Raw genomic sequence first — 25,130 nt, forward strand, 5'->3', positions numbered from 1 at the left:
AACCCAAATTTTAATTTATGACATCAGAAACAATGATTTTTTTTTTTTTTCCAAAAAGAGACAGCAGCGAGGTGGGAGGATTGCTTGAGCTCAAGGAGTTCAAGTCTCTACAAAACACTTTTTAAAAAATTAGCCAGGCATGGTGGCGCGCGCCTGTGGTTTTCCAGCTACCCAGGAGACTGAGGCACAAGGATCGCTGGAGCCCAGGAGTTTGAGGCTGCAGTGAGTTACTGATCACACCACTGCACTCTAGCCAGAGCAATAAAGGGAGAAACCCTGTCTCTTAAAAAAAAAAAAAAAAAAAAAAGGTAAGACTGAGGCTTCGAACTGGAGACGTCAAGTATTCCATTAAACAAGCACACTTCAGCGGGAAGCTCCGCAGAGGACAAAACTAGAGATATTGATAAACTAGCTGGTGGAGGGCACTTAACCTGTGGGAAGGATAAGCCCATATAGAAAAGGGCGGGGACCAGGAGGAGGAGCCTTAATTACAAAGGGCGGCCAAGACTGAAGAGGACCATTCGGGGGTGGTCGGAGGAACCCCAGCAAGGCAGGACCGCGAATGTCGAAGGGAAAGGGTAAACGAAGTCATAATGCTGCGCACTGGGTTGCGACAAACAGGTCTTTTAAATTCAGTCTAGTGACCGCTGGACAGGGTGGTCAACACTGCTTCACTTGTGCATTTCTCTCATCCAAGCCGTTTCTTTCCACCAACAGTCCCAACAATGACACCTGCTGGACAAGAAGCCACAATTCCGCCCTCATATGTTTACAAAGGCGCTGGTCCACGCCGGGCACAGTTCCAGACTATGTCAGTTCTAGACTAGGAGAGGCAGCCTTTGTGACAAACGACCCGAGCCAGGTGATACACGTCACCCACGAAATAGAGGAAGGGAACAGGATGGGGCCCGCACTACCTTGGGTGTCTCGCAGCGCCTAGCAGAGGACGCGGCCGCAGGCCGCCCGGGACACAGCCCGCGCAGCGCAGCCATCAAAGGGGTAGAAGAGGCGCGGCCTCCCGGAGGGCCCGGGAAAGGGGCCGACGTCATTCTTTCCCCGCAGCCCCGCCCGGAGACCCCTTCTGCGCAGGCGTATACACAGAAAGGACGGCAAGATAGAAGATCAAAAACCTTCCAGACACCGATTCCGTGTCCCTTCTCAACCCTCCCCACCCCCACTCCGTCGCCTCCTCCCTCAGTGAACTCCTGGTCTGCGCCTTAGGTATCATCAGCCCGAACGCCCGAGATAAGACACCCTCTCTGTCCCCACCATTGGCGACCAGGAGCCGGTTCTAGCCCTACGGAGAGTGGAGAACAGGAATTTCTCAAGCAATAGACCCACCTTTTCTGAGCCTTATCCGCCATAGTACGGCCCCAGTCTCCAACTGGAGCCGAGATCGACACTGCCGCCTGGGTAGAGCGATGATTTCTATACGCGATTGGAGAGCCTGGCGGGGTCGGGAGGGGCGGAGCCTCGCGGGGGTGGTGCTCTGGGGGCGGGGCCTGTGTGCGGTGGGCGGGGAGGCTCGCAGCCTCTCTTGTTTGCTCTATGCCTGGTTCCCGGGATTGTGAGAGGGGCGGAGCTCGGCCGCCCGATTTTAGGCTTGTCCTGTGATCGTTAAATCAAATTTAAAACACCTTCTGTCGCGACCGGACGAGTACCATTATGACTTTTGTTTTACCCTTTCCCTTCTACATTCGCGATTCTGCCCTGCTGGGGTTCCTCCAACCTCCCCCGAATGGTCCTCTTAAGTGGCTGCCGCCCTTTGTTACATTAAGGCTCCTCCTGCTAGGCCCCGGCCCTTTTCTGGTTCTGTATGGGCTCAGCCTTCCCATAGGTTAAGTGCCGTACATTTCTCTGGGAGGCCAAGGAGGATGGATCGCCTGAGGTAACAAGTTCGAGACCAGTCTGAGCCAGAGGAAGATTCGTCTCTAAAACTAGCTGGACTTTGTGGCGGGCACCTGTAGACCCAGCTCCTTAGGAGGCTGAGGCAAGAGATCGCTTGAGCTCAAAAGTTTGAGGTTGCTGTGAGCTATGACGCTACGGTACTCTACCGAAGGCGACAAAGTGAGACTCTGTCTCGGGGGGAAAAAGTGCCCTCCACTTGCTGGCTTTCTCTCGAATTAGTATCTCTAGTTCTGTCCTCCCTGTCGAGCTTCAAGCTGATGTGTGCTTATTTGATAGACGTCTGCACTTGTATTCCTCAAAGTCTTATCTAAACTGTCTAGAAAGAACAGAGCTTTCAATTAACGCCCAAGTTCTCCAACCATTTGCACCTTTGATCCCCATTTCAATGAAATAATCTACCATTTGCCCAGTTGCTCAAGTCATACACTGGAGTCTTTCCCGGTACTCCTTACCTCTCACCCCTACACATGTAAATGATACTCCTTACCTCTCACCCCTACATACTAAATAATCTACGGGTTCTGCCCGTCCTAGCTTTGAGGCCTCAGCCTACCACTTTACACTATTTATAACTCTCTATTCTGATCCCAGCCTCCACATCTCTCCCCTTTTTGCTGCTCCTTCCACCTTTGACCTCTAAAATAATGTCCCCATCCTCCCCCCGAACCCCAATGCAAGCCATTCTCTTGTAGTCAAAATCATACTTTAAAAGCCAAATCCAGTTGTTTTATTTCCCATTCCTGTTAAAGTCCAAAGTACTTCCATAACCTACCTCTCAGCTAGATCCAGTAAACAAAGTCCTTCACATGTAAGGCTCACATCTTAGTAGGGGGCAGACAATAAATGAATCGAGAAATAGATATCTAAGGGATGTTGGTATGAAAATAAAAGTTGCGTAAGGAGGGACGGTGAGGAAGGGGAACCTTGATTTTTGCCTTAAGATCTTACTTCCCTCCTGCTCATGTTCCTGTTCCCCCTTTCCAGTCCAGGGAGTTGTCTGTCTACAAATGGAAAATGAGATTTGTCATTAGCTTAGTGAAGAAACTATGACAGTATGATGCCTAGAGAGGCAAACAATATCCTATGTAAACTAAACAAAACCACAGCTTTTGAAAGCAATGGTTTTAGTAGATGTCATTATTAATATAACACCGAAATGTGTTTGGGTTTCCATAGTGCAGTTATCTTTATCAGAAAGCCAACTTTTATACTGCGGTGCTTTTGTTTGCCTTTTGCTAACCCAGGCCCTCTGACATGAGATAAAAAGAGCAGAGAGAGCCTGGGTGAGATTTCTCCTCTAGGAAGGCACCAGTTAAGGACTCCGGAAAGGACAGTATCTTTTGTGCTAGTTCAGCATGGATTGGCTTCAGCTGTTTTTCATTCATCCTGTATCACTTTATCAGGGGGCTGCACTTCCTTTCGCGCTTCTGTTTAATTATCTCTGCACCGAGGATTCATTTTCTGCTTGTGCCAGGTAGGCTGGATGGCTAATTTTGCTCCTACATCTAGGAATAGTATAGAGGCAAAAAGCACAGAGTTGACTGCAGATATGAAGACCACGTATTAATTATGCTTGTTTGAAACTTATTATCACTGCTGCTGTTTATTGATTGGTTGGTAATGATTATGTATAATAGAGTAAAACTGAACTGGAAATTGATATCATGTTTGCATTGACTCAAAGTTTGATAGGTTCACGTTAAATGGGGGATCTCTTGAGGCCAGGATTTTGAGAGACTAGCCTGGGTAGTGTATCAGACGCCCTTTCTATAAAAAATTTTAAAATTAGCCGGTTGTGGTGGTATTTGTCTGTAATCCCAGGTACATGGGAAACTGAAGCAAGAGGATCACTTGAGCTCAGTAGTTCAACGTCGTAGTGAGCTATAATGATGTCACTGCACTCCAGCCCGTGTGACAGAGCAAAACAGTATCTCTAAAAACAACAAAAAAGAAGAAAATGAAAAAAAGAAGGCAAATAAATGAAAATAAACTTTGGGGAGAGGTGGTTGTTTTGATGGTGCAGGAATTCCTCAACTGGGTACATCTATGCCATATATGTGTGTGTATATATATATGTGTGTGTGTGTGTGTATATGTGTATATATATATATATATTTTTTTTTTTAGAGACAGAGTCTCACTTTGTCACCCTTGGTAGAGTGCTGTGGCATCACAGCTCACAGCAACCTTCAACTCCTGGGCTTAGGCGATTCTGTTGCCTCAGCCTCCCGAGTAGCTGGGACTACAGGTGCCCACCACAATGCCTGGCTATTTTGTTGTTGTTGTTGTTGTTGCAGTTTGGCCAGGGCTGGGTTTGAACCTGCCACCCTCATTATATGGGGCTGGCGCCCTACTCACTGAGCCACAGGTGCCAGCCCCCCTGTTTTTTTTTTTTTGGAGACAGAGTCTCACTTTATTGCCCTCGTTAGAGTGCTGTAGCATCACAGCTCACAGCAACCTCCAACTCCTGGGCTTAGGCGATTCTGTTGCCTCAGCCTCCCTGGCTATTTTTTTGTTGCAGCTTGGCTGGGGCCACATTGGAACCCGTCACCCTCAGTATATGGGACCGGTGCGCTACCCACTGAGCCACAGGCACTGCCATATATATAATTTTCGAGACGGAGCCTCACTTTGTCACCCCAGTAGAGTGCTGTGACATCATAGCTCACAGTGACTCAAACTCTTGGGCTCAAGAAATCCCCTTGCTTCAGCCTCCTGAGTAGCTGGGGTTACAGGTGCCTGCCACAACGCCCGGCTATATATATATTTATATATATATATATATATTTTTTTTTTTTTTTGAGACAGAGCCTCAAGCTGTCACTTTGGGTAGAGTGAGCTGGCATCATAGCTTACAGCAACCTCCAACTCCTGGGCTCGAGTGATTCTCCTGCCTCTGCCTCCCAAGTACGTGGGACTGCAGGTGCCTGCCACAACACCTGGCTATTTTTTTATTGCAGCTGTCATTGTTGTTTGTTGGGCCCCGGGCTGGATTCAAACCCGCCAGCTCAGGTGTATGTCGCTGGTGCCTTAGCCGCTTGAGCCACAGGCACCACTCACATATTGATGTAATTTTATATAAAATTTTACTTTATTAAAAAGTGATAGGGAGGCGCCCTTAGCTCAGTGGTTAGGGAGCCGGCCACATACACCGAGGTTGGTGGGTTCAAACCTGGCCTGGGCCTGGGTAGGGCACCGGCCCCATATACCAAGGGTGGCGGGTTTGGACCTGGCCCCAGCCAAACTGCAACAAAAAATAGCCAGGCATTGTGGCGGGTGCCTATAGTCCCAGCTACTTGGAAGGCTGAGACAAGAGAATCACCTAAGCCCAGGAGTTGGAGGTTGTTGTGAGCTGTGATGCCACATCACTCTATCGAGGGCAATAAAGTGAGACTCTGTCTCTTAAAAAAAACAAACAAACAAACAACAAATTACATCAATATGTTATAACTAAATGTGATTTTTAAAATGGGTGTATGTTTTCTCAGAAATTAAGTCAAAATGAATCTTGTTACATTAGCAATATCTCAGTTTGGGCTTCAAAATTATTGTCACTAGAGATTTGATAACTTGATAGTAATTTTTATAAAAATATCAAATAACCAGCTGAGCGCTGTGCCTTAAGCTTGTAATCCTAGCATCCCAGGGAACTTGGAAGTTTTTCACATACACAAGGACACTGGGTTTAGTGAGGGAGTTAGAATTCCCTAACTTGTGGGATGCCGAGGCAGGTGGATTGCTTGAGCTCAGGAGTTCAAGACCAGCCTGAGCAAGAGCAAGACCCTCATCACTACCCAAATAGAAAAACTAGCCAAGCATAGTGGTAAGCACCTATTGCATAAGGCTCTGGAGGCTGAGGGAAGAGGATTATTCAGGCCCCAGTGTTTGAGGTTGCTGTGAGGTATGACACCACAGCTCTTTACCCAAGGTGACAGATTGAGACTGTCTCAAAAAAGAAAAAAAAATCAACCTCCATACAGTAGAGACAGTCCCTATTTTTAAAAAGGTTTTATGGAATATTCTCTTGCAAAGTGAAAATCTGTTGCCACAGGATCACTTCCTAATAATTCACTTATTCTGATATTAGGATTTTTATTTAATGGGGTCTCTTAAATAAATTCTAGCTGTATGTAACAGTCAGGATTGCTGAGTTTGATTAAGTTGTTATGTTATCATATGTTGACCCCTGGCTGACAGCCCTTACCTTGGTTTATGAAAGATGGTGGTAGAGGAACAATTGGAAAGAAGTTTCCTATAGAGAAAGCACCACAAAACTATAAACCAAGTCAAGTGCACAAATAAATGTTAATCTCATGGAGTTACATTAGGGTTAAGATCGCTCACTTTGTATTTAGCCTGATGAGTCCTAACTCCCTCAGCAAACCAAGTGTCCTTGCATATGTGAAAAACTTCCAAGTGCCCTGTCTTGTTCTGTAACATGGAAACAATATTATCTGTATTACAGGGTTATTTTAAGGATGTGTAAAGATGTTTCTAATAAAGGATTATTAGCACAATGCTTAGAATGAAATAAGCAATTGATAAACCATATATCATATGTTGTACACATGTAGACATTTTAATGTTTACAGATCCCCTCCGGTTGGGAGGGTTGCTTCAGGCTTCTACCTCTGCTGTGTTAGGAGTTGAAGTGTTCCCCTTTATTTTCTCACAGCAGGGAAGTGAAGGCTTGAACCACAGCTTGGGGTGCTGTGGTGGGAAGTTACCCCAAGCATAGACTCAAAGAGAAGAGCAGAAATAGCCCAGGGCTTGTGGGTGATAATGCCTCTCACAATGAGATGCCTCCTGCCCCCCCACCCTCAAGAAAGAAAGTGATTCTTACCAGCATGTGTCTGGCACTGTGCCCGGAGCCGTGATACACCTTCACTCCACGTCGGTGTTTCCTGGTTCTGAGTTGGTAGAGATATCTAGGCCTCCTTGACTCAGTTTCCCCATCCCAGACCAGTCAGTCCCTGTTTCACACTTTTTCTCACTTCATTCAGCTTTATTAATTTGGCACCAATGAAAACAAACACACAAACAAACCTCCATAGGATGCAGAAAGAAGAACCAAGTCCACATAATGTGAACTCTCCAGCCCGTCCTCTGTAGATCCTTACACTTGGCTTCTGAGGGAGGCATGGGCCACACACGTCATCAGTGTGGGTGTTTTAGTTTTTATTTTATTTTAATTAATTAAATTTTTTTTGAGACAGTTTCACTTTGTCGCCCTCGGTAGAGTGCTGTGGCATCATAGCTCACAGCAACCTCAAACTCTTGGGCTGAAGCGATTCTCTTGCCTCAGCCTCCCAAGTAGCTGGGACTACAGGTGTCTGCCACAATGCCTGGCTGTTTTTAGAGACAAGGTCTTGCTCTGGCTCAGGCTGGTCTTGAACCTGTGAGCTCAGGCAATCCACTCACCTCGGCCTCCCAAGTGCTAGGATTACAGGGATGAGCCACTGTGTCCGGCCCAATTTTGTTTTTTAAATATAACAAAGAGAAATTTTGTTTAAGAACAAAGACCTGGGGCGGTGCCTATGGCTCAGTGAGTAGGGCGCCGGCCCCATATATCAAGGGTAGCGGGTTCAAACCCTGCCCCAACCAAACTGCAACAAAAAATAGCTGGGTGTTGTGGCGGGCGCCTGTAGTCCCAGCTACTCGGGAGGCTGAGGCAAGAGAGTCGCTTAAGCCGAAGAGCTGGAGGTTGCTGTGAGCTGTGATGCCACGGCACTCTACCGAGGGCGACAAACTGAGACTCTGTCTCTAAAAAAAAAAAAAAAAGAACAAAGACCTTAGAGAACTTAGAGAGTTGGAAGTATGTCCCTCTCATGGATGAGAAGAGGTGAGAGACTCAGAGACAGAAAGGTGGTGCACAGGTATAAATACGTTCTTCCTCTCCATGTGAAATTGGCTGCAACTCTTTCATTGGCTGCCTGTGGGGAATAGTGTGGGTGTTTTATAACATACCCCCCTTTTCCTGCCTGTCTGTTTGAGGATCGACTGCTGTTGTGAAGCAGCTGTTTGGACTGGGAAGTTCACAATCAATTGACTACCTCGTGGACATGGGACATGTTGAAGGACATGCAAGTCCTTCACCCTGGGAAGGCAATAGTACTAAGAAAGAAATTGGGGCAAATGAGCCAAAGTGTACAAGCCATACCAGATGTCATCTTGGTATTTGGATACTGACCCCGTATTGGTGGTGGCAAGACAACAGGCAGATTTATGATCTTGATTTACACAATGAACCCATGCATAGACTCGCAAGAAGACATGGCCCACATGAGAAGAAAAAGGCCTTAAGAAACTGGGGGAAGGAACAAAAAGGCTAAATAAAGACGGTCAGGAGGACCCCAGATGCCAAAAAGGAATAAAGATTCTACAGCAACTTTATCTGCAGTGAGTGTGCAGTTTTTCATAAGAGGATTAATAAATTGTGAACACTTTTTTTTTTTTTGAGACAGAGCCTCAAGCTGTCACCCTGGGTAGAGAGCTATGGCATCACAGCTCACAGCAACCTCCAACTCCTGGGCTCAAGCGATTCTCCTGCCTCCGCCTCCCAAGTAGCTGGGCCTACAGGCACCCTCCACAACGCCTGGCTACTTTTTGGTTGCAGCCGTCGTTGTTTTAGGTGTCATTAGGTGTAGCCGGCCTCAGTGCGGTTCCGGAATGAGGTCTGAAGTGATTCATTTGCCACTATTTTAAGTTAGTTTTGCCTGATGTCCTTTCTCTTTCAGGTATCTCTTCCTCCTGGCTGGAGGCGGCCTCCTGGCCTTGGCTGCCATGGGTCCCTATGCTGCTCTGGTCTTCATACCTGCTGTCTGTGCCGTGGCTCTCATCTGCTCCCTCGGCCCACAGCGAGTCCACAGGTGGGCTTTCCTCTTCCAGATGAGCTGGCAGACTCTGTGTCATCTGGGGCTGCACTACACTGAGTATTATCTGCAAGAGCCTGCTTCCATGAGGTAAAGCAGCCTGTTCATTTTGTTGTGCTGAGCTGTCCAGGGCTTTGCTTCCACCATAGTGGCAGGGGAGAGAACTTGGGTGTTGTTTGAACCCTAACTCTTCCACGTTGAAGGGATGTGACCTTGAGCAAGTCCTTGCACCACTGTCAGACTCAGTTGTTTTTCTTTTTTCTTTTTTTTGAGACAGAGTCTCCCTCTGTCATCCTGGGTAGAGTGCCGTGGTGTCATAGTTCACAGAAGCCTCAAACTCCTGGGCTAAAGGGATCCTCTTGCCTCAGCCTCTCAAGTAGCTGGGACTACAGGTGCCTACCACAATACCTGACTATTTATTTTATTTTGAGACAGAGCCCCCCTGGTAGAGTGCTATGGTGTCATAGCTCACTCCTGGGCTTAAGCATTTCTCTTGCCTCAGCCTCCTTAGTAGCTGGGACTATAGGTGTCCATCACAATGCCCGGCTATTTTTTTTTTATTGTAGTTGTCATTGTTGTTTAGCAGGCCCAGGCTGGGCTCGAACCTGCCACCCCTGGTGTATGTGGCTTGAGCCGTAACCACTCAGGTAAGGACGCCAAGCCTATTTTTTTTTTTTTTTTTAGTAGAGATAGGATCTCACTTTTTCTTAGGCTGGTCTCTAATTCCTGAGCTCAAGTGATCCACCCGCCTTGGCCTCCCAGAGTGCTGGGGTTACAGGCATAAGCCACTGTGTCTGGCCCAGGCTCAGTTTCTTTTTTTTCTGGAAAAACAATAAGGGGTAATACCTGTCTTGCCAAATTGCTGTGACTGTTAGAGAGAAGGAATACAAATGTGATTCTGTGACTACTCATCGCTACCACGTGTTACCTACATAAGAGGGTGTCTGGCACTTAATTGTAATTGTCATTATGTCTGAGAAGGAGGAAGAGGTAGGAGTCCCAGAGCCCACAGATGAGGCCCTCCTGGAAGTGACTCAGCACACTTTGCTGAGCTCAGCATGGGTTTTTTACACACACAGCCAGCAGGTGCCGATCTGCCCTAAACCCTTGCAGCCTTCTGTGGCTGCTGCAGAGACAGACAGCTGCAGAGACAGGCAGTTTTATCTTCATTCAGACTCTGCTGTTTTATTCTGGAAGACGGGTAGTCACCTCATCTACAAAACAAAAATCAAGAGCTAATTGCAGTCTAGGGAAGTGTTGTCATGAGTCAACAAAAGGCCTAATGTTCCTGGCTGCTCTGGTTAGTACGGTTGACACGGGTCCATGGTCGCACAGAGAACAGAGACTGGAACCACCCTAGGTGGGTCACCTGATTCTAGCCTGCCTTTGGCTCACCTGCTTTGCCATCCCAACGACACCCAGAATCCTTTTCTTTTTTTATGATGACTGTTTTCATCAAAAGCTTCAGGCTTGCTTCTCTGAGGACAAGGCAAGATGGCAGGTGGGTGTGTGGGAGGGACGGAATGGGATGTGGTGAATCAGGATTTCAGTAGGAATCAAGGTCTGATCAGGCTGCAAGGGCGAGTGGTGCTGGATGTGGCTGGATGGGAGGAAGGATGACCCAGACCTGCCACAGCATGGCACCACAGGCTGGGTAGCTTAAACAATAGAAACTCATCTTGCAATTCTGGAGGCTGGAAGTCCAAGATGAAGGCCTCTCTCCTTGGCTTGCAGAGGGCCATCTTCTCTCTGTGTCATCACAGGGCCTTTGCTCTTTGTCTGTCTGTGCTTTGATCTCCTCTTCATATAAGACACCAGTCATGGACTGAGTGTGGTGCCTCACGCCTGGAATCCTAGCACTCTGGAAGGCTGAGATGGGTGGATTGCCTGAGCTCAGGAGTTTGAGACCAGCCTGAGCCAGAGTAAGAGCTCGTCTCTAAAAAAAAAATAGCCGGGTGTCGTGGTGGGCACCTGTAGTCCCAGCTACTTAGGAGGCCAAGGCAAGAGAATCTTACTTACGATTAAGCCCAAAAGTTTGAGGTTGCTGTGAGTTGTGATGCCACAGCACTCTACCGAGGGCAAGAAAGTGAGACTCTATCTCATAAAAAAAACCAAAAACCCACCAGTCATTTCAGCTTAGGGCCCACCCCGATGGCCTCCTTTTAATCACCTCTTTAAAAGCCCTATCTCCAGTCACATTCTGAGGGACCAGGGGTTAGGCCTTAACAAGAACCTTTAGCCCCTATCTGAGGCTGAGTTAGCAGGATGGTATTTCGAGCCTACTTTGCTTTCTGTTAGGATAAGTCAAGTGGGATGGCCAGTTTTCCTTAAATCCTCAGACACACAGACAGAAACTGCAGTGGTTGGGTAGTGGAGCTATTTTTTCTCCACAGGACAGCATTTCTGATTATGGGACGTGTTGCTGTGATTTTCATTCAGCTTCTCCTCAGTAATCTTGCCAGCAGTGTCTTCGATGGTGAAGCAGGAAGAGTTCAAGACATTAGTTAAGAACACAGCTCAAACTGCTGGTGACTGAGAACATACCCTGATCCATTTCTCAGCACAAACCCCAAATCATGCAGAATCTGGGTCTGGTTCGTATTTAAAATCTTCAACTTCCTATAATGGTTTCTTTTTTTTTTTTTTGAGACAGAGCCTCAAGCTGTCACCCTGAGTAGAGTACCGTGGCATCACAGCTCACAGCAACCTCCAACTCCTGGGCTCAAGTGATTCTCCTGCCTCCACCTCCTGAGTAGCTGGGACTGCAGGTGCCCGCCATGACACCCAGCTATTTTTTGGTTGTAGTTGTCACTGTTGTTTGGCAGGCCTGGGATTTGGACCCGCCAGCTCAGGTGTATGTGGCTGGTGCCTTAGCCGCTTGAGCCACAGGCGCCGAGCCCTTATAATCTTTTCTTAACTCAGTTTTTGTCCCCTCTATGGCAAACTACTCCCAGGTTCCTGATTCCAACGTTTATAAGCCACTCTTGGAAAGATTACAAACAATATTTCCCCCACGGTACCCCTTGCTATTCTCTTATTTGCATCTCTGACTAATGATTAACTTCCTAGGCCTGACACGGTGGTTCACACCTGTAATCCTAGCACTCTGAGAGGCTGAGGCAGGTGGATTGCCTGAGCTTAAAAGTTTAAGACCAGGCTCGGCGCTTGTAGCTCAAGCAGCTAAGGTGCCAGCCACATACACCAGAGCTGGTGGGTTCAAATCCGGCCCAGGCCTGCCAAACAACAATGACAACTACAACCAAAAAATAGCTAGGTGTTGTGGTGGGTGCCTGTAGTCCCAGCTACTTGGGAGACTGAGGCAAGAGAATCGCTTAAGCCCAGGAGTTGGAGGTTGCTGTTTGCTGGGGGCCACGGCACTATACCCGGGTGATAGCTTGAGGCTCTGTCTCATTAAAAAAAAAATAGAGTTTAAGACCAGCCTGAGCAAGAGCAAGACCCCGCCTCTACTAAAAATAGAAAAACTGCTGGGTGTTGTGGCCGGTGCCTGTAGTCCCAGCTACCTGGGAGACTGATTGCTGTTGTCAGCACCACAGCGCTCTACCCAGGGTGACAGAATGAGGCTTTGTCTCAAAAAAATAAAAGATAAACTTTATAACTGACTGAATCCTATGTAGTGTCAAACTAAATAACAAACAGGAAGGCTTTTGGAAATAAAATGATGTTTATTTGGGAATAAGGGTTTGCAATGGGAATTACATGTGCCATAGTAAACTATGTTCGTATGCAAGGGTATGAAGGATGAGAAAGGTTTTTTTTTTATTTTTTTATTTTTTTAAACTTTTTTTTTTTCTTTCCATTTTTTTTTTTTTTTTGTAGAGACAGAGTCTCACTGTACCGCCCTCAGGTAGAGTGCCGTGGCGTCACACGGCTCACAGCAACCTCTAACTCTTGGGCTTACGCGATTCTCTTGCCTCAGCCTCCCGAGCAGCTGGGACTACAGGCGCCCGCCACAACGCCCGGCTATTTTTTGGTTGCAGTTTGGCCGGGGCTGGGTTTGAACCCGCCACCCTCGGTATATGGGGCCGGCACCCTACTCACTGAGCCACAGGCGCCGCCTGATGAGAAAGGTTTTTAAGGGAAAAACGAGGAGGATTACATGATTGTTCTGAAATGACGATCCTTGGCTATGCAAATCAATAACAAGGGTGACGCCTGTCTGAGGCTGGAGAGGCAGTGCTGAGCAGATGTCCACGAAGAAGTATTTTTTGTGAGAGGTTGTAGGCTTTGGTCTCTTGTGATAGTTTTTGTTTTCAGGCAGACAAGCATAGGAAGCTTCTTTTCATGGCCTTCCTTCCCTGGCTCTGTTTTTCAAGGTTTTTTGTTTTGTTTTTTTAACACAGGTGACGCCTTGTGTTTTTTGATTCTGACAACTTTCACACCAGAACAGTGTGTGGTTCTCAATTAATCCAGGAGTCTTTTAGGGACACTGCAGCTTATGAGATTCTTATCTCAGCAGAGCAACCCATTTCCTGTGGGGTCGTGTGTGACAGGCTGGAAAGGGAGAGAATAAATACACAGTGTTTTTACTTAAAAAAAAAAAAATCTCTTCCAGGTTCTGCATCACTCTTTCTTCCCTCATGCTCTTGACCCAGAGGGTCACGTCCCTCTCGTTGGACATTTGTGAGGGGAAAGTGGAGGCAGCATCAGGAGGCATCGGGAGCAGCAGCTCTTTGTCTGAGCATCTGCGGAAGGCACTGCCGTATTTCAGCTATTTGCTCTTTTTCCCTGCTCTCCTGGGAGGCCCTTTGTGTTCTTTCCAGCGATTTCAGGCTTGTGTTCAAGGATCCAGCTCTTGGTGTCCCAGGCACTCTTCCTGGGCTTTGACCTGGAGGGGTCTGCAGATTCTAGGACTAGAGTGCCTAAAGGTGGCCGTGAGGAGGGCGGTGGGTGCAGGAGCGGGACTGTCTGATTGCCGGCAGCTTGAATGTGTCTATGCCATGTGGGCCACAGCTGGGCTCTTCAAACTCACCTACTACTCCCATTGGATACTGGATGACTCTGTCCTCTGTGCGGCAGGCTTTGGGTCTGAGTTTGGTCAGAGCCCTGGTGAGGAGGGGTATGTCCCTGATGCAGACATTTGGACACTGGAAACAAGCCACAGAATATCCCTGTTCACAAGAAAGTGGAACCAAAGCACAGCTCTGTGGCTCCGACGACTTGTATTCCAGCGCAGTAGGGTCTGGCCATTGTTGCAGACATTCGCCTTCTCTGCCTGGTGGCATGGACTCCACCCAGGACAGCTGTTTGGTTTCCTTTGCTGGGCTGTGATGGTGAAAGCTGACTACCTAATTCATGCCTTTGCTGAGTTGTTTATCAGATCCTGGCTGGTGAGGCTGCTCTATAGAACCCTCACCTGGGCCCACACACAGCTGATCATTGCCTACATTATGCTGGCCGTGGAGGTCAGGAGCCTTTCCTCCCTCTGGTTGCTGTGCAACTCATACAACAGCATCTTTCCCATGGTGTATTGTGTTCTGCTTTTTCTGATAGCGAAGAGAAAGCACAAATTTAACTGACATCTTTCCCCAGCTTTCATCTTATACAAGATGAAACAGTTTAGAAAGTGCCAGATGCAGCTCCATGCCTGTAGCTCAGTGAGTAAGGGCACCAGCCACATACACCGAGGCTGGTGGGTTCCAGCCTGGCTGGGCCTGCTAAACAGTAACAACTCCAACAAAAAATTAGCTGGGCATTGTGGTGGGTGCCTGTAGTCCCAGCTACATGGGAGGCTGAGGCAAGAGAATTGCTTAAGTCCAAGAGTTTGAGGTTGCTGTGAGCTGTGATGGTACAGCACTCTACTAAGGGTGACATAGTGAAATTCTCTCTCTCAAAAAAAGTGCCAGATGATGCATCAATAATGTGTATGTTTAACTTTTCTGTAATAAAGTATTGGATGGATATACCTGATAAGTTGCCATAGAAATTCGTGGGTCTGGGTGGCGCCTGTGGTTTAGTGGGCAGGGCGCCGGCCTCATATATGGAGGGTGGCGGGTTCAAACCTGGCCCTGGCCAAACTGCAACCAAAAAATAACTGGGTATTGTGGCGGGTGCCTGTGATCCCAGCTACTCAGGAGGCTGAGGCAAGAGGATCGCCTAAGGCTAGGAGTTGGAGGTTGCTGTGAGCTGTGCCAGCACAGCACTCTACTGAGGGCGATAAAGTGAGATTCTGTCTCTAAAGAAAAAAAAAAGCAAGAAAGAAATTTGTGGGTCTTGGCTCAGTGCCTGTAGCTCAAGCGGCTAAGGTGCCAGCCACATACACCAGAGCTGGCGGGTTTGAATCCAGCCTGGACCCCCCAAACAACAATGACAATTACAACTGAAAAATAGCCAGGTGTTGTGGCAGGTGCTTGTAGTCCCAGCTACTTGGGAGGCTGAGGCAAGAGAATTGCTTAAGCCCAGGAGTGGGAGGTTGCTGTGAGCTGTGATGCCACAGCACACTACCTAGGGTGACATCTTGAGATTCTGTCTCACACAAAAAAAGAAATTTGTGGGTCTACTTTAACAAGCTATTCTGCTGGTACTGAGGATACAAAAAAGAAAAAGACACATCAAACCTGAGGGTTTACAATCTTTGTGTGGAAGCAAAGTTTAAATAAAGTAATACATAAAAACACAAAGTACTATGAATCAAATTGTAAACGGTCTGCACATGGACACCCCAAAATTGAGTGTCCACTTGGCCTGCTTGATACTGAATGTGAACTTTAGCAACACAAAGACAAAACCAAAACAAAACCTAAATCATAGGTAGTACGTATCATCATATTGGTTTGTACATGAGCTAGAGCCTCATCTCCATCCATAAGTTTGAAAAATTTGGCCTAAATTTGGAAATTTGAAAAATTTGATCTAAAAATGAAAAGGCTGTTGTTCCCAGAGATATGCTAATAAACTGAAAATCCACCTAAGACTTGATAACCAGTTTTATAATTGTTAAATACAAAACTGACTCATGAAATATGCCTTACAAAGAGACCAAAACAGGAAGTAAATGCTGTTTAGTGTAACTTTGAGGATGAGTCTGATTTCTTTTTCTTTTTTTAATTAATTATTTTTTATTAAATCATAACTTTGTACATTGATGTATTTATGGGGTTCAGGGTACTGCTTCAACACTAATTCCTTTTTCTTGGCATATCTTAAATAACTTCCTCTATTTCTCCCTTTGTTATGATTTAAGATACACCAAGAGAAAGGTATCAGGACCTCCCAATTGCACTGAAGCGAGGTCATTTAACCAGCACTTTCAAAGTATTGCCACCTGTGTTATTTTAGAATTACCATTTTTCTTTAATCAATTTTAATTCAACTTTTTTTTTTTTGAGGCAGTCTCACCCTGTCACCCTGGCTAGAGTGCAGTGGCATCATCCTAACTCACTGCAACCTCAAAATCTTGGGCTCAGGTGATCCTCCTGCCTCAACCTCCCTAGTAGCCAGGACTACTGGTGCCAGTTGCCATTCTATTTTTAGTAGAGATGGGGTCTTACTTGTGCTCAGGCTGGCCTCAAATTCCTGAGTGCAAGAGAGCCACACACCTCGGCCTCCCAGAGTGCTAGATTTGAGCCACCGTGCCCAGCCTTTCAACTTACATTTTAAAATGTACCTTCTTTCAGTCAGGCGCAGTGGCTCATGCCTGTAATCCTAGCACTCTAGGAAGCCCAGGTGGGTGAATACCTTGAGCTCACAAGTTCGAGACCAGCCTGAGCAAAAGTGAGACCCCCGTTTCTGCTAAAAATAAAAAAACTGAGACAAGAGAATCAGTTGAGTCCAAGAGTTGGAGGTTGCTGTGAGCTATGATGTCACAGTACTCTACTCAGGGCAAGGGCTTAAGACTGTGTCTCAAAAAACAAAACAAAACTTACCCTCTTTCAAAGATATGGCACTGATGCCAGTTGGGTTTGGTGTACTAATTATAGTGTACTAAATAAACACACTTGTTTAAATTGAAGATGTTTATTTATATACTGTTTAAAACCATATAACAACTCTGGGAGACACCTATCTCACCCTAAGAAGCATTGTACAAGTATGTAAGCTTGCTAAGTACTCCAAACCAATCCTTTCATCCTTTTCAAAGTGTAAAATTGCTTGGCTTGGCACCCATAGCTCAGTGAGTAGGGCGCCAGCCACATACACGAGGCTGGCAGGTTCCAGCCTGGCCTGGGCCTACTAAAGAACAATGACAACCAAAAATAGCCAGGTGTTATGGCGAGTACCTGTGGTCCCAGCTACTTGAGAGGCTGAGGCAAGAGAATGGCTTAAGCCCAAGAGTTGGAGGTTGCTGTGAGCTGTGTCTACCGAGGGCGACACAGTAAAACTGTCTCAAAAAAACAAAAATGTAAAATTACAAATAAGCTTTTAACCCTTAAAAACCTGATAAAGATAATACTAAATAGTTACAGATCACTTAGAAAGTTATAGGTCCATATCACGAATTAAGGCAAACAGCCCAGTCTTAGCACATGGAACGTGACACAGGGAGCAGTGAGAGCCATGACGAATAGAAATGGCTGAATTTGTAGTGGCCTGTACTTTCTGTCACCACATTCAATAGCTCAGAGGAAACATAGTGGACAAATGGGGTTTCCCAGGGTGGGGAACAGTGAAGAGGATATTAAAGGACAGGAAGGGCATTACACACAAGTCACTGAGATGCTACCCTCAGATGATCCGAGAGCCAGTGGGGTGGGGCTGGGAAGTAATACCGTAAGTCAGGAGGAAATTTGAAGTAATAATCCTTGCAGCATTATTTAGTATAGGAAAAACGTTCAACAGTTAGGAAAATAGTTAAGCAAATTATGATTGGCTATTGCAGAGCTATTAGACATGACTGCTTTTTGGCGGGGGGGATACAGTCTCACTTTGTTGCCCTTGGTAGAGTGCTGTGGCGTCACAGCTCACAGCAACCTCAAACTCTTGGGCTTACATTATTCTCTTGCCTCAGCCTCCCAAGTAGCTGGGACTACAGGCGCCGGCCACAATGCCTGGCTATTTTTAGAGATGAGGTCTCACCCTGGCTCAGGCTGGTCTGGATCTTGTGATCTCAGGTAGTCCACCCACCTCGGCCTCCCAGAGTGCTGGGATTACAGGCGTGAGCCACTGAACCCAGCCTGAGTGCTTGTTTTATGGAGGTTCTTCTGAGGAACTATCTACATGGTGTGTTCACTTTATGAAAATCCATCCAGATATACACTGAAGGTGTGTGCAAGTTTCTGTATGTCTGTTACACACCGATAATTTTTTAAAATGAGTAATAATTAAGGAAGGACTTATGAGAAAATGTTAACTTTAAGAAGCTGGCTAATAAACGTATTTATTTATTTATTTTATTTTTTGAGACAGAGTCTCACTCTGCTGCCCAGGTTAGAGTGTCATGGCGTCACAGCTCACAGCAAACCTCAAACTCCTGGGTTCAAGTGATCCTCTTGCCTCAGCCTCCCAAATAGCTAGGACTAAAGGTGCCTGCCACAATGCCCCGCTAGTTTTTCTATTTTTAGTAGAGATGAGGGCCTCACTCTTGTTCAGGCTGGTCTTGAACTTCGGTGCACAAGCAATCCACTTGCATTGGCCTCCCAAAGAGCTAGGTTTGCAAGTGTGAGCCACCGTGCCTGACCCCAGATTGCATTTTAAAAGGCTTTATTGCCAGGCGCAGTAGTTCATGCCTGTAATCCTAACACTTGGGGAGCCCGACCGGGTGGATCATGAGCTCAAAAGTTGAAGACCAGACTGAGCAAGAGTGAGACCCAGTAAAAAAACTAGCTGGCTGTTGTGGTGGGTGCCTGTAGTCCCAGCTACTTGGGAGCCTGACGCAAGAGGATCGTTTGAGGCCCGGCACCTGTAATTTGTTTGAGGCTCACACCTGTAATCCTAATACTCTAGGAAGCCTAGGGAATGCGATTGCTTGAGCTCAGGAGTTGGAGACCAGCCTGAGCATAGAGTAAGACCTCATCTCTACTAAAAATTGGAAAACTAGCTGGACGTTGTGGCAGGCACCTGTAGCCCCAGCTACTAGGGAGGCTGAGGCAAGAGGATTGCTCAAACCCAAGAGTTGGAGATTGCTGTGAGCTATGACACCACAGCATTCTACCCAGGGCAACAGACTGAGACTCTGTCTCAAAAAAAAAAATGCAATCTGGCCTCCAAATCTGTCTCCCAGATGATGGTCAGAGGTAATATCTCCTCCTCTGATTGGCTAAACCAGGACATCTGCTTCCTTTCCTTTCTATTTGCATCCTACAGGGAGGGATTCGTTTTGCTGGACAGTATAAACAACAGTGTGAGTTGAGGGAACTGATCTAAGGGAAATGTCAGAGCAGAGATGTAGGTGGGGAGCCATCTGTCCACGTGGAGGAGGGCCTATGGGCAGGAGACAAAGAGGAGGCTTCTCCCCCATTCCTTGTTCCTTTTGTTAGGACTCAACCTTCTAGTTCCCAGCCCCTGCCCCAGCTGCTCCCTCTGCCTTTGGCAAAGTCCGTTTCCTTGTTCTTCTGTCACTCCTAAGGCCCTGCCCATTGCCCCCCAAATTCCCTTCGCCACATGACTGGCAGCACCTGCTTAGTAACCTCTCACATTAATTTGCCCTGACCTTGTTTACAAAACTGGATTCAATGTTTTCCTAATCTTGCTTGATCTAGAAGTGGCCCCCAGGTCACCTCCCTGCTTTGTCTCTGGTTCTGCCCATTTGTTGGCCCAAGCAGAATAGTATTTTGACAAATCTTACCTAACCTGACAAATACAAGAAAGGGGCCAGCAGCCTCTGTCCTGCGGGCAGTGGGACGTGAAGAAGCAAATTCCCTTCTGTGGACCAAGTGCTAGAGCAGAGTAACCCGTGCAAACAGCCCCCAGTGGGCACACATCTGGCCCCTGAGGAGGCCTCTGTAATCAACCAAATCACTCTGAAAGCTTTGGCAGCTCTTTCATGGCCCCAGGGGACTTCCTCCGTTTGTTTGAAAATATTGTCTGAGAGGGCGGTGCCTGTGGTTCAGTGAGTAGGGCACTGGCCTCCTATACCAAGGGTGGCGGGTTCAAACCCGGCCCTGGCCAAACTGCAACAACAGCAACAACAACAACAACAAAATAGCCGGGCATTGTGGTGGGCGCCTGTAGTCCCAACTACTCGGGAGGCTGAGGCAAGAGAATCACTTAAGCCCTGGAGTTGGAGGTTGCTGTGAGCTGTGATGGAACAGCACTCTACTGAGGGCAATAAAGTGAGACTCTGTCTCTTAAAAGAGAAAAAAAAAGAAAAAAAAAAAGAAAATATTGTCTGAGAATCTGGTGATTAAGAAATCCATGGAAACCAACCAACCAATTTGCCAGAATGCTGGCAAAGTTTAATTAGACAATGTTGGCTGGGCATGATGGCTCACACCTGTAGCCCTAGCTACTCAGGAGGCTGAGACAGAAGGAGCTGGAGCCCAGGAGCCCAGGAGTTTAAGGCCGGGGTGAGTTATGATTGAGTAAATGCACTTCAGCCTGGGCAACAGAGACCCTGAGTCTAAAAAATAAAAATGATCACTTTGTGTTCCAAGTCCCTGGCCAGGCCGTGAGTTCCTGCAGACAAGGGCCTGTGCTGGATGCACGTTCTGTAGCCAATTGGGACAGATGGACAGGACAGAGAGAACAGCAATGCCTGACAGCTCCCTGAAAGGCCAGACTTCTGGAGTTTACAAGAAAAAAAGCCAGCTACTGAGAAAACGTTGTCCCTCCCCTCCCCAGGGAAGAGGATACCCTGCATAGAACCAGGCTTGCTGGCTCCTGATGCATGCACCGTGACCATGAGACCGAACTGGACACCAGACCCCAGTCCTTTGTGGATACTGCTCCTGTGTGCCCGTATCATCACTGTCCTGGTCAGAGCCACACTGAGACCTCAGAGCAGCACAGCCACCTCAGCTAGAAGCATACAGGACCCCTTCCCCTCCTGGCCCCATGCTGCCAGCAGCTAAGTGATTGATGCCCTGCATTGGAGGTGACCTGGCCAGATGCAGAAGTGCTGCTGAATGGAATGCTGACCCTGTCCTGTACTGCCTGTAGCCACATCCCACACTTCAGCATCTTCTACTGGCTTGGTGATGGTTCCTTCAGAGCACCTCTCAGGCCAGCTGTGAGAGGGCAGTGCCAGCTGGGACAGTGGGAACACAAGCTGGAGCCTGTGGAGGGCCTTGGTGCTGGAGCAGCTGAGCCCCGCCCTGCATAGCACCAACTTCTGCATGTTTATGGACTCTGCCAACCTGCCCGGTGTCATGTTGTCCTGGCCCAGCTCTGGGCTGAGCTGAGGATAATCTTGCTTCCAACTCAAGAAGCCCTGCCCTCCAGCCACAGCCCAGAGCCCCAGCTGCCCACCTCGGCAGGGCTAGGAATCACCAGAGCCAGCAATGGCATGTTCCTGATCAGTGCCTGGGTACTACCTGCCTGGGGGCTGTGCAGGCCGGCATTTGCCCTCCTGTCCCCCTCCCCTACCAGTCCTCTCCTCCTGTGCTTTGGTTCCCTTTCCCCAAATCAAGGCCCCTGTGATAAAAGGGGATGGGAATGAATGCCGATCATGAAACCATATACAGCTTATTCAGTCAGAGAAGGACAAATACTGCATGATTCCACTTAGATGAGGTACTTGGAGTATCAAACCCACAGAAGCAGAAAACAGGATGATGGTCGCCAGGTGCTGGGAGGAGGGGGAAGTGGGAATTGCTGTTCAATGGGTATAGTTTTAGTCATACAAGATAAAAAATTCTAGATCTGCTGTGCAGCACTGTGCTTACAGTTAACAGTACTGAACTGTACACTTAATACTGTGTTAAGATGGTAGATCTTACATTATGTGTTTTGTTACACAATAAAATACTACATATGTATGCATATACACACAGCTCATTAAGAGACTACTTAAAAGGTTATTGTTATTATTATTTTTGAGATAGTCTTGCTCTGTCACTCAGGTTAGAGTGCAGTAGCATCATCATAGCTCACTGCAACCTCCAACTCCTGGGCTCCAGCCATCTCCTGCCTTAGCCTTCTGAGTAGCTACAGGCACCTGCCACTATGCCTGGCTAGTTTTTCTATTTTTTTGTAGAGACAGGGTCTTGCTTTTGTTCAGGAGGCTGGTCTCGAACTCCTGGCTACAAGAGATCCTCCCCCAACCCTGCCTCCACCTCCCAGAGTGCTAGGATTACAGGCGGGAGCCACCAGGCTCAGCCTTTTACCAGTAGATGTTAATTCAGCCTCAAGAATCGGGGCGGCACCTGTGGCTCAAAGGAGTAGGGTGCTGGCCCCATATGCCAGAGGTGGCGGGTTCAAACCCAGCCTTGGCCAAAAAAAAAAAAAAAATGAATTGGTACCTAAGAGCAAAGAGAAACTAAGCCTTTGTTGGAGGTGGAAATGGAGTAGAAAGTTAATGAGGAAAACTCGAAACAGGAGATTTAAAATAAAAAAAGGAGAAAAATGAAGAGAAAGCTGAAAATAATGGCAAATACTAGTTCTAGATTGTTTAAATCAGATAAAAGTTAAGGACTGGACATGAGGTTTAGGAGCAGGAGAAAAATAGGGGAGAGTGGTAAACAGAAGGATATAGGCTGTCCTGTTGAGTTTTCTTCCTTCACATCTGGAGATAAGGCTTGGTCACATGACTTGCTCTGGTTAATAAAATGGAAGTAGAGGCAGTGTGTGTCACCCCCAGGCAGGAGTTCTAAGAGCCACCACCTGGGACTCTACCCTTGTTCTCAAGTCTCTGCCAGAAGACTGATCAGGCTGACAGCCCCCTGAGATAACATCCCAGGAAAAGAGTCACAGCCAATCTGTAATGGACATGCAGTGAGAAATAAACTTTAGTTGTTGTTAATCCTGCGATTTGGAAATTGTTACTGCAGCTTGATTGAGCCTATCCTAACTCAATTGGAGGGTTTTCCAACACCCTCCATGGTCACTATTGAGGCATTTAACCCTCCCCCACCCCATCCATACTGCCAATGAATATTCCAATAGGTAAATTATCTACAAAGTTCATGTGTGATTGTAGAGGAAGATATTTGATTTTGTCTCTTCCCATCCCACATTCCCTTTTATTTACTTTATAGTCTCTGTATCTGGTTCTAAAATGACATAGAATGAATGTCTGTGACAGGCCATGCAGCATTCGAGGTAAGAATGCAAAATATCACAGAAGAAGTGTAGTTCTGGGTATAGCTTTTCCCTTTCTCCCTACCCCCCCAAAATGGCAGGTTTGGGGGGTCATTGCCTTAAGACAGGGTGTCACAGGAAGAATACATTGTGTAATAAGGTTTATCCATATTAAGATGATGCTATGTTTCTGAATCAAATCCACTGTGATAGGATGAAGAACCCCTAAGAAAAATCAAAAATGTTTCCTCCAGGGTTTGGTCTTGGGGAATCCTAATTGGATGCCGGGTGCAAAAAAGTGTGAAATGTTCTACAAGTTTAACCGCTTTCGCCTGGTTTTGTATGATGCTTGGTACGGTCTTTGTATGCCAGCGGGTGGCTCTAAGACTTAAAACTGCAAAATGGAGCTTCTGTTTGTTCCATTAACTGTTTCCTTGGTTGTAAATTCTTTGAATGTTTCTTTCCACTGGCACTCCTGAACTGTTTGGTGACTCATCTGTGCACTGAGATGCCCGGCTAGAGCACCTGCCACCCCTGCTTGTGTGGCCTCAGTAAAGGAAGAGACACAGGAATGAAAAGGACGTGCCGATGGCCTGTCTGGTCTTCTGGACTTGGTATTCTCATGCTCGTATGGCGGGAAACATGTTCTCCCTACCCCAGACTAGGGTGTCAGATGGGGACGGGTGTGTATGCGGAGCTTTACAAAGACCTGCTGGCTTGGCTGTACCCCAAGTTCTCGCTGTGGAAATTGCCTCTATCAGCCCCTTCTGCTCCTGGATTCCACCACTTGCAGCCCTAACAGACCTCCCAGGCACACGGCTACCACCTTGGAGGGCAGCATTCTCCATGCCTGCCTTCTCCCAAGCATTTCAGGCTGCAGTTTCTCTCTTCTATTTGATCCCATGTTTTCATTTCCTCAGAGATTTCTTAGTTTCAGATTCACCAAAGCTTCCCCTTCTTGTTATAACTGTGCCAGTGTATCTCCCCCCTTTTAAAAAAAGTAGGTATCACTTCTGACATTTTATGCAGGAGTAGGGAGGACCACGTGCACTCAGTCCACTGGAAGCACATGTCGGAGCACCCAGGCAGTGACCACCACATAAACACTAGGCTTTCTTGATTAACAGAAGACACTGCAATAGATGCCCAGGAACAAGGCATTTCCAGAAGACACTGCAAGGCCGACAAAGTGACTCCATGTCTGCATGATATTCTATAAAGACTGGATTATTAAAATGTATTTTGAAAAGATTTAAAATGAGAATCTATTTATGAGAGAAAGGAACTTCTCAGCAATACGAGTTAAGTGGTAAGAAACATTGAGGTAACAGCTAACATCTGACAGTCTCTGTCTCTGTAACTGCTCTGCAAGTTACATTCAGACCTCACAGCCACCTTCTGAGGTGGATACCATTGTTATCTTCACTTTATAGATGTGGAAATGCAACATCAAGGTGTAGTAGCTTGTCTAAGTTTACATAGCTAGTGAAGGAAAAGCCACAAGTCAGCTGGTCTGACTTCAGAACCTGTTATGTGACCACCAGGCTACGGTGTGTGTCACAGTACAAACCAACCCCCAAGGAATTTATAAAATAGGTATCAGGGTAAAGTGTCCCAAGTTTCGATAGAATTGTTCGGTAAAACTCTGAAATAAAGCAAATTGTTAAATTTCTAGGTAACACATGGACGTGATAAACAGCAGTCTGCGCATGTCTGTACCTACTTATTTGCTACTACTCAGCTGACATGGACAATCGAAACTTGGCAGTCACTGTTGATTCTACTCTGTCTCCCACACAAGTCATCTGCAGATCCACTTGGTTATCCCTGTAACATAAAGGCTGGATCTCACCACTTCTCAGTCAGCCAGGATATGTGGGATCAACAGATCAGAAGGTTGGAATCGGGAAGCTGCCACCACCATTGCTGCTGCCCCAACTGCTTTCTAAACCCCAGGCAGTTGAAGAAAGCGTAGCAGAATGCTGCTCCAGAAACGCTCACATCCCCAGGGCCCTGGTAGCCAGCGCTGGACCACAGAACAGGAAATCCCCCTCCACTTACTTTTGCTCCTCAAACCTTTCCACCTCTCTCTTAGTATGGATAAGCATGCATTGGCTTCCTTGGAAATGTTTTTGTATGGTTGTTTATCTTCCTAGCCTGCTAGTTCAGGGAGGGACCATGTGGTCCAATTTTTTTCTTATTCCCCCAGTAGTACCT

The 25,130-nt window shown here is 46.9% G+C and overlaps 2 protein-coding genes across 4 annotated transcripts in view; one reads left to right on the top strand and one right to left on the bottom strand.

Moving 5' to 3' along the window:
• DCTN6 (dynactin subunit 6) overlaps positions 1 to 1,451 on the bottom strand; it is a 27,261-nt gene extending 25,810 nt beyond the window's left edge. The window contains exon 1 of one of the 2 annotated variants that reach the window (XM_053578346.1): positions 1,342 to 1,451. In XM_053578346.1, coding sequence (XP_053434321.1) covers positions 1,342 to 1,364 — 23 coding nt within the window. In that variant the 5' untranslated portion in view covers positions 1,365 to 1,451. The remainder of the gene's footprint in view (positions 1 to 1,341) is intronic. The other variant, XM_053578347.1, reaches the window with a different exon arrangement.
• Positions 1,318 to 14,678, top strand: MBOAT4 (membrane bound O-acyltransferase domain containing 4). 2 transcript variants are annotated; one of them, XM_053578343.1, is made up of 3 exons: positions 1,318 to 1,413; positions 8,646 to 8,777; positions 13,354 to 14,678. In XM_053578343.1, the coding sequence occupies exons 2-3, from the start codon at positions 8,692 to 8,694 to the stop codon at positions 14,315 to 14,317; spliced, it is 1,050 nt and encodes a 349-aa protein (XP_053434318.1). In that variant the 5' UTR covers positions 1,318 to 1,413; positions 8,646 to 8,691; the 3' UTR covers positions 14,318 to 14,678. The 2 variants fall into 2 exon arrangements, with proteins under 2 accessions (XP_053434318.1, XP_053434319.1); XM_053578344.1 differs by lacking the exon at positions 1,318 to 1,413 and adding an exon at positions 3,264 to 3,382 and having other exon boundaries at positions 8,646 to 8,870.
• The last annotated feature ends 10,452 nt before the right edge of the window (positions 14,679 to 25,130 follow it).

The sequence above is a fragment of the Nycticebus coucang genome, chromosome 24 (assembly GCF_027406575.1).
Source record: "Nycticebus coucang isolate mNycCou1 chromosome 24, mNycCou1.pri, whole genome shotgun sequence".
In the NCBI taxonomy this organism is placed as follows: domain Eukaryota; kingdom Metazoa; phylum Chordata; class Mammalia; order Primates; family Lorisidae; genus Nycticebus; species Nycticebus coucang.